At 44.3% G+C, this 12,455-nt stretch overlaps 1 protein-coding gene across 1 annotated transcript; it reads right to left on the bottom strand.

Annotated features, from left to right (window-relative positions):
- Positions 1-724: 724 nt before the first annotated feature.
- Positions 725-4,494, bottom strand: LOC127306538 (growth-regulating factor 4). Its single transcript, XM_051337194.2, has 5 exons — positions 4,110-4,494; positions 3,791-4,005; positions 2,792-3,191; positions 1,025-1,455; positions 725-928 (listed from the first exon to the last, which is right to left on the bottom strand). The coding sequence occupies exons 1-5, from the start codon at positions 4,220-4,222 to the stop codon at positions 918-920; spliced, it is 1,170 nt and encodes a 389-aa protein (XP_051193154.1). The 5' UTR covers positions 4,223-4,494; the 3' UTR covers positions 725-917.
- Positions 4,495-12,455: the final 7,961 nt, after the last annotated feature.

The following is a 12,455-nucleotide window of genomic DNA, read 5'->3' on the forward strand; positions in this document are numbered from 1 at the left end:
AAATATGTCCGTTTGCATCGCCCGGGTGGAGATGCCCTTAGCCATTTTGGGAGGCTTTTGGCGGTGACATGCGAAAGCCACCACGTCGCACCGCATCGCGTTGCTTCCCGGCGCCGGGCAATCGAAGGACCGCACGAGGTAGGTCGTCCACGGCCCATCTCCAGCAACGCTTAGCTCGCACTGCACACGCAGGGTGGTGGCGAATGGGGTGGCCCACGCACACAGCCTGTTCGACCACCAAGTCGGCAAGCTCTGTGCAGATCCAGCCCAACCGATAGGCGCTACAACCACTGTTATTATTGCTCCCTTTCCTAAACCCCCAAGCTTCCTCCTCCCCTTTCCCATCAGGGCGCATGTCCCCGTTCGCCTCCGCACAACACTAGCAACGCAATCATGGAGCAACGACCGGCGGAGCCCATCCTACAGCATGCTAAAGCGCTGGCGTGGGGAACTGGGGCAACGAACATTGCTAGCTTGTCACGGGTGACAACGCAAACGGATCCTGCCGCGTGATCGTGTCCGGGGAAAGGGGGCCGGCCGGCGTTGTCCCACCACCACCGGTGACCACCTGGGTACAGCTAGCTGCCACCTCCGGGGAGGAGCAAGGAATTATCTTGGTTGCAACCGCAAGCAAGCCTCCGGTGTCATGTCATGATGAAGTTAAGTTTCCGTCGGTAGATCAGGGGGTAATAAAAGTATAAAACATCCAAAAACCCGTCGAACGGAAACAAATCAAGGCATTATCGGGTGATATAAATCTGGCACGGCGAAGGCCGGTAAAGTTACACGATCATCATCATATAGTATTAGAGGTGGTTTTGGTTTTGCTGCTACTGCATGCTCGGGGTGGCCGGAACTCATAACGCGCCGGTGATCTTGACCCACGGGCAGCAGGGCAATCCGCGCAGCATTTCGATTCAGTAGTAACCTGCAAAAACACCAATCAGAGGAGTCCATCTTCTCAACTGCGAGACTTATTTTTGGAACAAAGGAGCATGTTTATGGGCACCGAGCAACAACATACCGTTGGTCGACGGGGAGTTGGTGATGGTCATCTCCGACGAGAAGTCCTCGGTGTTGACCATGGTAAACGGTTCCCCTGCCGAGATCGACAGATGTGTGGACGAGAAGGAGGTGAGATTGGACTTCTCGCCGGACCACGAGTCCCTCGCCTTGGGCCACTCGTCGAAGAAGGGCCGCAGCGTCTGGCTCTCCTCCTCCTCCTTCCCGGTGTCGAAGTCGCCGCCGCAGCCGAGGAAGGAGATCGGCTGCTGCTGCCGCTGCTCGGCCTTGACGGTGTTCGTTGCTCCTCCGAGCTGAGAGTAGCTTGAGATCGGGAATGCGGTGGTTGTCGGTGGCTGCTGGCGCCATGGGTGTTCCATGGCGGTGTTGACGGCTTCTGTGATGAGCTGGCTGTGCTCGTCCGCGAAAGATCTGATTCCATAAGCAGTATACCTGAATTTGTGAACACACACGTTCAGGTTAAACGGGGGATATGCATAAGTACAAACACACAATGACACAACAAGACAACAACCGTTAGCAATCTTTTTCGATGGTGAGTCAATGCAGAACAACAGGTTAAACGGAATGATGCAGGCATAAGCAGCTATATGTATCAAAGGATAAAATATTTGGCATTACATAACTTACAGTTGTACGGAACAAGTACATTAACAACTTAGGTCCTGAGGATGGACAGTCAACATGTATTTGGAACAAACATATATATACTCCTCCTACATTTTAGAGTAAGGCAAAAGAAGGATTTTTTTTATAAGTTTTGATCAAATTTGAACTAAAGTCACAACAATTATTATGGATGGGAGGAAGTAGTAAAAAATGTTTGTGTTGTAACTTAGCAAATAAATCAAGAATTACTGCCAATGCATGCATATTAGTGCAGCTTGCTGTTAGAAAAGCCTAGGTTTTATCTTATCAAGGTACAAAGCAGTAACAATCATGGCCAATTAATTCAGAAGCTAAACTGGATGACCCCCAATTAAGCATTAGAGTTGTGCAGGTAGGGTTGGATTAAAGTGAAGAGATTCACTAGGTAAATCAAGGACTTGCACCGATAGAAAGTCATCATTTCTACGGACAAGAGCAGTGGGCTTCGCCAGCATCACGCTGACCAGTTCAGATGCTGTGGAGAATAGTGGTGACCGGTAAGAGGAATTCAGAAACAACAGGACCCAAGTCATTGTCTGCATGAAACAACAGCTGGGTATGCTGTAGAAGAATAAACAAGTGGAGTAAATGGCAAGGGAGGGCATCAGCGAACAGATGGCACTGCCATGACAGAACACAAAAATGTTGTGTATCATCTCCTCATCTTTATGGACAGTGTGTACGTGTTTGAAGCTTGGACTGCGCCAAAGACAAGTAACACCCTGCACCGGCAGTTACACACAACCTGAGCAGAGAAATCTATCATAGACAAGTCCCCAGCTTGTGAATCTACTACAAACTGATCCCAGAAAGTATGGCCAGAGCAAAGATGCAGAGATCTAAAGGCTGCTAAACGCAACGCAAGAGTTGCAGGCGCAGAGAGTAAAGTTTCAGATATTGCGCCTGTTGCAGGGCAAGCAGCAAAGTACTGGGCATCATGCACTAATGGTTTGGTTGATTGCGGTTGATTGCAAAGGGGATGGGAGACAGCAACTAAGAAACCACAAGTAAATAAGCATCTCGGCACTGTGCGCCCATATGATGATATGACGGCAATCGGTTAGAAGAAGAACAGTGTCAAGAAAACAACAGGTCATGGAGAAAGGTCGTGAACAGTCACCTGAGATCTTTGCATGTTCCGCCGCCACCGGCGAGAGCCGCGTAGGGAGACGCGCTGCCTCCCATGTGCAGCTGAGCAGTCCCCATCGCGGAGGAGAAGCTGCTGTTCCCCCCGCCTCCACCACCATTGTTGTTGCCGCCGATGGCCGGGTACAGGGAATGGCTCTGGAAGCTGTTGCCGTTGGCGACGGCGGTGCGGGGCGACTGGGGGTGGGGCGCGGGCTGCGGCGTTTCCACAGGCTTTCTTGAACGGCTGCGGCCGCGGTGCATGTGGCGCTCGCAGTACTTGGAGTCGGAGGCGGCCTCCCTGGCGCACCGCCACTTCTTGCCGTCCGTGCGCCGGCACCGGCCAGGCTCCGGATCCACCTTCTTGCCCAGGCACGTGTAGGATCCGTACCCAGCTGCGCAAAGCAAGCAAGCGCAAGTCAGATCGATTAATGATGAGCGGGCACGCAGGATGCAGATGCGAGATTAAGCTGCATGTTCTTCAATCGAAGAACAACGGCGAGGAGGTGTTCCATTAGCCAGATTTGCATCATTAACCCCAGAGAATGGAATAGAAACAGAAAAAAAGAGTGGCAACTGGAGGTTCCACCACTCGTTGGGCACGGACAAGCTACTCGGTTCCTAGCATAATAAACAAGAAGACTGTGTGCTGGACATGAGCAGGGGCAAGTCATGTTCCCAAATCCCAATCAAAAACTCCAAGAATCATGTGCCGCTAATCTAAACTTCGAAGAGATAGAGCACTGGTTTGTTGGGATTAAAATAAGCTCTCACACTTTCCGGTAGCAAATCCAGGGATAACGTCGAGCACACACGATCGATCAGCGTGTCTCGAATCGCGGATCCCCGGATTAACAAAAGACCGGAGCGAGTTAAGAAATGGACGCCAAAGTACACCTGATCGGCCGAATAAACTAAGGAAGCATCCGAAAGATTTGCGATAATGATGAGTGACGCGAGGCGAGGAGGAAGAGGTGGGCGGCCGGGGACGTACCGGCGATGGGGTTGTGGTAGAAGCGGGCGGCGAGGGCTTCGAGGCCGCGGCGGATGGGGAGCACGAGCTCCGGCGGGACGGGCACGCCGGCGACCAGGTGCTTGTAGATGAGCGCCTGCTGCTGCAGCTCCTCGTGCTGCGCCGCCGTGAAGGGCAGCGGCCTCGCCATCCACCTCGCGTACATCCCTGCGTCCTCCGCCACGCCATTGCCGCCCCTGCACACACAAACACAAACACATCCATCCGCGTCAGTAAGACGCAGAGCGAGACAGGACGAACACGGAACGGCCAAGAACTGGGATGGGCGGCGGATGCTTACGCGGAGGAGGAGGAGAAGGGGGCTGAACGGCAGAAGGGGAGGAGGGAGGCGGTGGCGGCGGGGGACGCGCGGTGGTCGGCTGCCGGGGAAAGAGAGGCATACGGCATCGCCATCTTTCTCGCGCTGGCTGTCTCCCTCCCTGGAGCACACACGCAAACGGAGTTAAGCTTAAGCTCTGCTTCCCCACGGCCGAGAGCCTCCCTCGGTCTCTTTAATGGGCTGGCCTTAATGTGCTTTGCTTCGCTTGCGCGCGCCCGCGCGCGCCTTTATTACCGCTTTGTCTCTCTCCCCTCGCTCACAGCTGCGTCGCTGTCCTCCGCCGAGATAGAGAGAGAGAGATCGACGAAGATGGATGGATGTGGACGAGGGCGACACGAGCGAGGAGGAGGAGACCGTGGATCCCAGCTACGGAGGAGGAGGAGTAGATGACAAGCCTCGCTCTCTGTCGCTCTAGCGTAGGTAGACGTATCAGACTACGACGACTAGTATTTCTCCCTCTCTCTCCCTCCCTCCCGTTTTCTACTCCTGCTATATGGAGTAGTAGTGGTATGCTGCTAGTGCTAGGCCTAGGCTGCTGCTGTATGTTTCTTTTTTCTCGCGAGGGGGAATGGATATACATGCAGGTGCTACTCTAGCAAGTAATGACAAGTATTGCGTCTGCCTGTGTCGCGGTTACCGAGGCCGACTTTTAAAGTCCGTGAGATGGTGCCGGGCAACCGTTTGTGCTACTTTTCCATCTTGTCATTTTTTTACTACTCCGAAAATTATAAGATTTATCCCGTAAAAATTATACCACTAGATATTCAAAAGAAGTTTCCAACTGCATATTTTCTGTTATATTTATCTTATATTTTATAGACTAAATTAGCAGTTATAGTTTTTTTCTTAAACTGTGTAATACCACTATGAATCAGTATAGTGAAAGTACCCACTTCTCACGCCTTACTGTTTTGTTTCATGTGTGGTGATGTCTAGCTAAAACCGCGTGTACAATAGTTTCCGCGTGAACCGTATCAAAAATCATTTGCTACTTCGTTCTGTTTGCACACTGGACCTTTTCCATTAGTGGAACAAAATCACATTGATATATTTTATATAAACCCCGATCGCGTTTATTCTACATGACCTTTCAATTGTATATTGTCGGTCTAATGTTAGAATATTTTAAGTCTACTCGGAAAAATATTTTGTTCTAATATAACAAACAAAGATTTACATCTTATTTTCTTAGTTGAGTTTAGTGAATACGATGAAGCTGATCATTGCCCAGATGAACTTTAGATTTTTTTTCAAAACATTCTGGAATTTTGGTCTTCATAATGGGAAAATGAATAATGCCTGGTTTCCATAATTAATATCCGTAGATAATTGGCAGCATTGCCATCGATGGACCTAATTGCTTAATTGTAGGGTTAACCGAATCTCTCATGTGCGGATCCCTTCTTGAAGCATTATACGTCAGCAGAAAGTAAGTACACCTCCACGGCCCATCAAATTTGTTTTTTGAACCCTAGGAAGTTAAATTTACACTGAAATTTTATACTTTTTTAATAATTTATTTTTATTATAATACAATATGAGTGTATCTTTCCCGTTACGTACACTGCAACAAAATTTAACTAAACATAAATCATATTAGTATTAATGTTAGCACTGCTTTATTGTAACATTCAAAAATATACTTAACATGTGCAAAACAAATGTATTTTGTAATAAAAAATATGTTAGTTTTTTTATTTTATTGACATTGGCTAAATTTTGATTTTATAGACATTGGCTATGAATTGTTAAAATTGTAACTATCTTGAATATTTGGGAGACACAATGTTACATGCTAGTAAATATTTTAAGAACAATTTCGTGTGAACCTTCAATGTAATCAAATTTACGGAAATTTCTAGAGTAGAAAGTCAGCTGTCAGCTTTAGTCTTTTTAGTGGATAGTGTGTTTAATAATAACCTAACAACGCATGGATATTTGATAATTAAATATCAGCACTTATACTAATCACCAACGCATGCATGTTCTCCCCCCATTGTCGAGTTTGTATATGCAGCGATTGTAACTTTAGGTTAGGTAAAAAAGAAACGTTTATATGCATATGTTTGATACATAGGCCAGGTTCTCAAAAGAAAAAGTTTACAGAAAATAATAAGTTGCCAAACCTGATTTCTCCTTGAAGCTTAGTCCTCTCCAGAAAATTTATTTCCATTTTTCCTTTATTTTTCAAAAATGATAACGCAAACCCGTTCTCTGCTTCCAAAACATAAAAAAGATGCATGCAATCATATTTTATATTTTATTTACATCAAAGTATGCTAAGCCAACACACAACACCTATGGACCTAACAATGGGTGAAGAAAAATTCTTCAAAGCCTTATGCCTTAAAAACACAAACAACATTCCACCAGCTAAGTGCGAGGAGTATCGCCGAGTCAACTTATAGTGATCCAGGAGCGTACATCCAGTCCAGTGGGCCATCAGCGAGAACCACATGCCCACGCATCAGAAGTCGTCATGTTGAACCATCCTCGGGGTAGACATCTGCATATTTCTCGCTAGACCTATTGTCGCCGCCACCACGGCGCCAGACGGCTCCCCCCACACGCTCCGGGCGAGTTTAGCAAGTAACGTATGTCGTTTATGAGAGTGCATTTCATAGTGTTTTAATCCTACTTGTTTATTAATGATTATACAGTCACTCATCTAATGCTACACCTAGCAATTACTATGTCTATTATACATGATTACTTGTTCCCATGCATGCATATTCATGTAAATTTTGCCCAACTTTAAGTTTTATTTGTATTTTACTAATTTTCTTTGTCATTGATGCATGTGTAGGTGTTATGGACATTTTTGAATAAAGCACGGTGAATAGAGCCAAGAAGAGGCAATATTGAGGAGCTACACGCAATAGGATTTAACCATACGGAGGCTTGAGAGGTGATATATTCCATCATCATATAATGAAGATATGTGATCATGGCGTTGTAGCCATTGTCCATAGATCTCACGGGACAAAGAACACCTCAATTGGAGTTCGTATATAAATTTAGCATCCAAGTTACGGAAGCGTTCCAAAGTAGATAACGAGCAATGGTACGACCCGTACGGTCGTATGGCAAGCCTCTGACAACCTTTGTTAGGTCAAAAACGTCCAACCAAACCTCTTTCATGAAGGGAGTATATGCAGTGGCTTAGCTATGTGTGTAAGTCAGGGGGCACTGCCCTCCCCCTAGACTTGAAAGAATCTTCATAGAAAATTTTATTTTGGGGACTTAGATGAAAAAAAAGGTATCTTTTGCCTCCCAAAAATTCATCTTTTCTCTTTTGCTCCCCACCCACCCTCACACATACTAGGTATGTAGAAAAAACTGAACCGTCCTGCACACGCCTATTTAAGGATGGCAACCCTTGCTGTCTCCAACATTCACTCCACATGCATCCAGGATAGTGCCCTGCCGCCGTGCCACCTCCATTACTATACCATCAAACCACACCATCCAAGGGAGAGGAACATAATACTTAGGATATAGAAGCTACAAAATCAATCTATGTCAACACCATCATCATCTGCACACTCGTCATCGATCCCTCCATTCATCTTGTTGTATTCCAAAACCCTAATGCGGATTTTCCCTTGTACCCCTTGATACGTCTCAAACGTATCTATAATTTCTTATGTTCCATGCTACTTTTATGATGATACTCACATGTTTTATACATACTTTACATCATTATTATGCATTTTTCGGCACTAAACTATTGACGAGATGCCGAAGAGCCAGTTGCTGTTTTCTGTTGTTTTTGGTTTCAGAAATCCTACAAAGGAAATATTCTCGGAATTGAAAGAAATCAACGCCCAGGGTCTTATTTTTCCACGGAGCTTCCAGAAGACCGAAGAGGATACGAAGTGGGGCCACGAGGTGGCGACACACCAAGGCGGCGCGGCCAAGGAGGGGCTCGCGCCGCCCTAGTGTGTGGGCCCCTCGTGACTCCTCCAACCCTACCCTTCCGCCTACTTATAGCCTCCGTCGCGAAAACCCCTGTACCGAGAACCACGATACGGAAAACCTTCCATAGACGCAGCCGCCGCCAATCCCATCTCGGGGGATTCAGGAGATCGCCTCCGGCACCCTGCCGGAGAGGGGAATCATCTCCCGGAGGACTCTTCATCACCATGATCGCCTCCGGATTGATGTGTGAGTAGTTCATCCTTGGACTATGGGTCCATAGCAGTAGCTAGATGGTTGTCTTCTCCTCATTGTGCTATCATGTTAGATCTTGTGAGCTGCCTATCATGATCAAGATCATTTATTTGTAATGCTACATGTTGTGTTTGTTGGGATCCGATGAATATGGAATACTATGTCAAGTTGATTATCAATCTATCATATATGTGTTGTTTATGTTATTGCATGCTCTCCATTGCTAGTAGAGGCTCTGGCCAAGTTGATACTTGTAACTCCAAGAGGGAGTATTTATGCTCGATAGTGGGTTCATGCCTCCATTGAATCTGGGACAGTGACAGAAAGTTCTAAGGTTGTGGATGTGTTGTTGCAACTAGGGATAAACCATCGATGCTTTGTCTAAGGATATTTGTGTTGATTACATTACGCACCATACTTAATGCAATTGTCTGTTGTTTGCAACTTAATACTGGAAGGGGTGCGGATGCTAACCCGAAGGTGGACTTTTTAGGCATAGATGCATGCTGGATAGCGGTCTATGTACTTTGTCGTAATGCCCTGATTAAATCTCATAGTAGTCATCATGATATGTATGTGTATTGTTATGCCCTCTCTATTTGTCAATTGCACAGCTGTAATTTGTTCACCCAGCATGCTATTTATCTTATTGGAGAGACACCACTAGTGAACTGTGGACCCCGGTCCATTCTTTACATCTGAATACAATCTACTGCAATACTTGTTCTTTACTATTCTTCGCAAACATCATCTTCCACACTATACATCTAATCCTTTGTTTACAGCAAGCCGGTGAGATTGACAACCTCACTGTTACGTTGGGGCAAAGTACTTTGATTGTGCTGTGCAGGTTCCACGTTGGCGCCGGAATCCCTGGTGTTGCGCCGCACTACACTCCGTCACCAACGACCTTCACGTGTTCCTTGACTCCTACTGGTTCGATAAACCTTGGTTTCTTACTGAGGGAAACTTGCTGTTGTACGCATCACACCTTCCACTTGGGGTTCCCAACGGGCGTGTGCTTTACGCGTCATCAAGCTAAATTTCTGGCGCCGTTGCCGGGGAGATCAAGACACGCTGCAAGGGGAGTCTCCCACTTCCAATCTCTTTACTTTGTTTTTGTCTTGCTTTACTTTATTTTATTTACTGCTTTGTTTGTTCTCCATATTAAAAATACAAAAAAATTATTTACTTGCTTTACTTTATTTACTATCTCGTTTGCGTTCTCAATATTAAAAACACAAAAAAATTAGTTACTTGCATTTACTTTATTCTATTATCATGACTAGTCTTGTAGTTGTTACTCTGAGGAATCGATCTTTACTTTTAAACAAGGTGGTGAAGAGAGTTTTAAAGAAGCTTGGTCTAGAATTTTTGATTCTTATAGTAAAACTGAACCTAAAATGACTCTAAGTTTGCTTCTTAGTAACTTTTATTTTGGGCTTATTCTTCGCTATAGATATGCCTTAGATGCTGTAGTGGGAGGAGATTTCCTTCACTGTGATGGGGATCAAGCTTTTAATGCTATAAGAAAAGTGGTTACATCATCTAGCTCCTCAAATAATTTTTATTCATCTCTTGCTAGCATTCATAATAAATTAAACACCCTCGAGACAAATATATCTTGTTTAAAAGAAGGGTACAACCAGATTCGCGAACATTATGATTATGTTCCAGTAAGTTTTGAACCTTCAATGTGGGTGCCTACTATTAAAGTTGCTATTTGTGGTGAAACTTTTCATGCCCGTTGTGATATTATGTCTGAGTTTTGCCTTATGCCTAAAAGAATTTATGAATCTTTGACACTTTGGGAACTTACTGAAGGAGGAGAAGGAATAAATCTTACTGATAACTCTGTTATAATTCTTAAGGGTATAGCTGAAGGTGTGTTCACAACCTTTCTTGGAAGAACGGTATCCACTGATTATCTCATTGTTGAATGTGTAGGGACAGGACAAATCACACTTGGAAGGTCCCTGCTGAAACTCGTGGGAGCAATCATAGATGTGGGGAAAGGCACTCTAAATTTTACCTCTACACCCGGATGCGGTCATATATTCCCTAAACCCAAGAGTAAGAACAAGAGTAAGAAGGGTAGGCGCAAAGCCCCTGGTAAGAATGTTAATGCTTCATCTATTGATAATACTTGATTCACACTTTCTGCGCCTAGCTGAAAGGCGTTAAAGAAAAGCGTTTATGGGAGACAACCCATTATTTTACTTCTGCACTTTCATTTTATATTTGAGTCTTGGAAGTTGTTACTACTGTAGCAACCTCTCCTTGTTTTTATTTTATTGCATTTTTGTGCCAAGTAAAGTTTTTGATAGTAGGGTTGATACTAGATTCGGATTACCGCGCAGAAACATATTTCTTACTGTCACGAAATTGAGCAGCCCCGTCTGTAGGTAACTCATAAAAATCTTCCAATTTACGTGCGTGATCCTCAGATATGTACGCAACTTTCATTCAATTTGAGCTTTTTTATCTGAGCAAGTTAAGTGCCCCAGAAAAATTCGTCTTTACGGACTGTTCTATTTTGACAGATTCTGCCTTTTATTTCGCATTGCCTGTTTTGCTATGTTTGATGGATTTCTTTATTCCATTAACTTTCAGTAGCTTTGTGCAATGTCCAGAAGTGTTAAGAATGATTATGTCACCTCTGAATATGTGAATTTTTGATTATGCACTAACCCTCTAATGAGTTTGTTTTGAGTCTGGTGTGGAGGAAGTTTTCAAGGGTCAAGAGAGGAGGATGATACAATATGATCAAGAAGAGTGAAAAGTCTAAGCTTGGGGATGCCCCCGTGGTTCATCCCTGCATATTTTAAGAAGACTCAAGCATCTAAGCTTGGGGATGCCCAAGGCATCCCTTCTTCATCGACAACTTATCAGGTCACCTCTAGTGAAACTATATTTTTATTCTGTCACATCTTATGTGCTTTACTTGGAGCGTCTGTTTGCTTTTGTTTTTGTTTTTGTTTGAATAAAATCGGATCCTAGCATTCTTTGTTTGGGAGAGAGACACGCTCCGCTGTTGCATATGAACACATGTGTTCTTAGCTTTACTTTTAATGTTCATGGCGAATGATGAAACTGCTTCGTTCATCATTATTATGGTTGAAAACGGAAAATACTTCATGTGGTAATTGGTATAATGTCTTGAATAATTTGATACTTGGCAATTGTTGTGCTCATATAGATCATGTTTAAGCTCTTGCATCATGTACTTTGCACCTATTAACGAAGAACTACATAGAGCTTGTTAAAATTTGGTTTGCATGATTGGTCTCTCTAGAGTCTAGATATTTTCTGGTGAGGTGTTTGAACAACAAGGAAGACAATGTAGAGTCTTATAATGCTTGCAATATGTTCTTATGTAAGTTTTGCTATACCGGTTCATACTTGTGTTTGCTTCAAACAACCTTGCTAGCCTAAGCCTTGTATTAAGAGGGAATACTTCTCGTGCATCCAAATCCTTGAGCCAAAAACTATGCCATTTGTGTCCACCATACCTACCTACTACATGGTATTTCTCTGCCATTCCAAAGTAAATTACTTGAGTGCTACCTTTAAACTTTCATTCTTTGTCTTTGCAATACATAGCTCATGGGAAAATAGCTTAAAAACTATTGTGGTATTGAATATGTAGCTTATGTATCTTATTTCTTATAAGTTGCTTGTTGAGCGGTAACCATGTTTCTGGGGACGCCATCAACTATTACCTTTGTTGAATATCATGTGAGTTGCTATGCATGTTCGTCTTGTCTGAAGTAAGGGTAATTTATCATGATCCAATGGTTTGAGTATGCATATTGTTAGAGAAGAACATTGGGCCGCTAACTAAAGCCATGAATCATGGTGGAAGTTTCAGTTTGGACACTAATCCTCAATCTCTTATGAGAATATTATCTGTTGTTGAATGCTTATGCATTAAAGAGGAGTCCATTATCTGTTTTCTATGTTGTCCCGGTATGGATGTCTAAGTTGAGAATAATCAAAAGCGAGAAATCCAATGCGAACTTTCTCCTTAGACCTTTGTACAGGCGGCATAGAGGTACCCCTTTGTGACACTTGGTTGAAACATATGCTATGCAATGATAATCCATGTAAATCCAAACTAATTAGGACAAGGTG

The sequence above is a fragment of the Lolium perenne genome, chromosome 6, assembly GCF_019359855.2.
Source record: "Lolium perenne isolate Kyuss_39 chromosome 6, Kyuss_2.0, whole genome shotgun sequence".
Lineage (NCBI taxonomy): Eukaryota > Viridiplantae > Streptophyta > Magnoliopsida > Poales > Poaceae > Lolium > Lolium perenne.

Excerpts from the sequence above, each read along its gene's own strand:
- LOC127306538 (XM_051337194.2), bottom strand. The coding sequence starts at position 4,222 with ATGGCGATGCCGTATGCCTCTCTTTCCCCGGCAGCCGACCACCGCGCG. Across the intron at positions 4,006-4,109 it reads CCCTTCTCCTCCTCCTCCGC|GGGCGGCAATGGCGTGGCGG; the intron begins GTAAGCATCCGC and ends TTGTGTGTGCAG. Across the intron at positions 3,192-3,790 it reads CTACCACAACCCCATCGCCG|CTGGGTACGGATCCTACACG; the intron begins GTACGTCCCCGG and ends TGCTTTGCGCAG.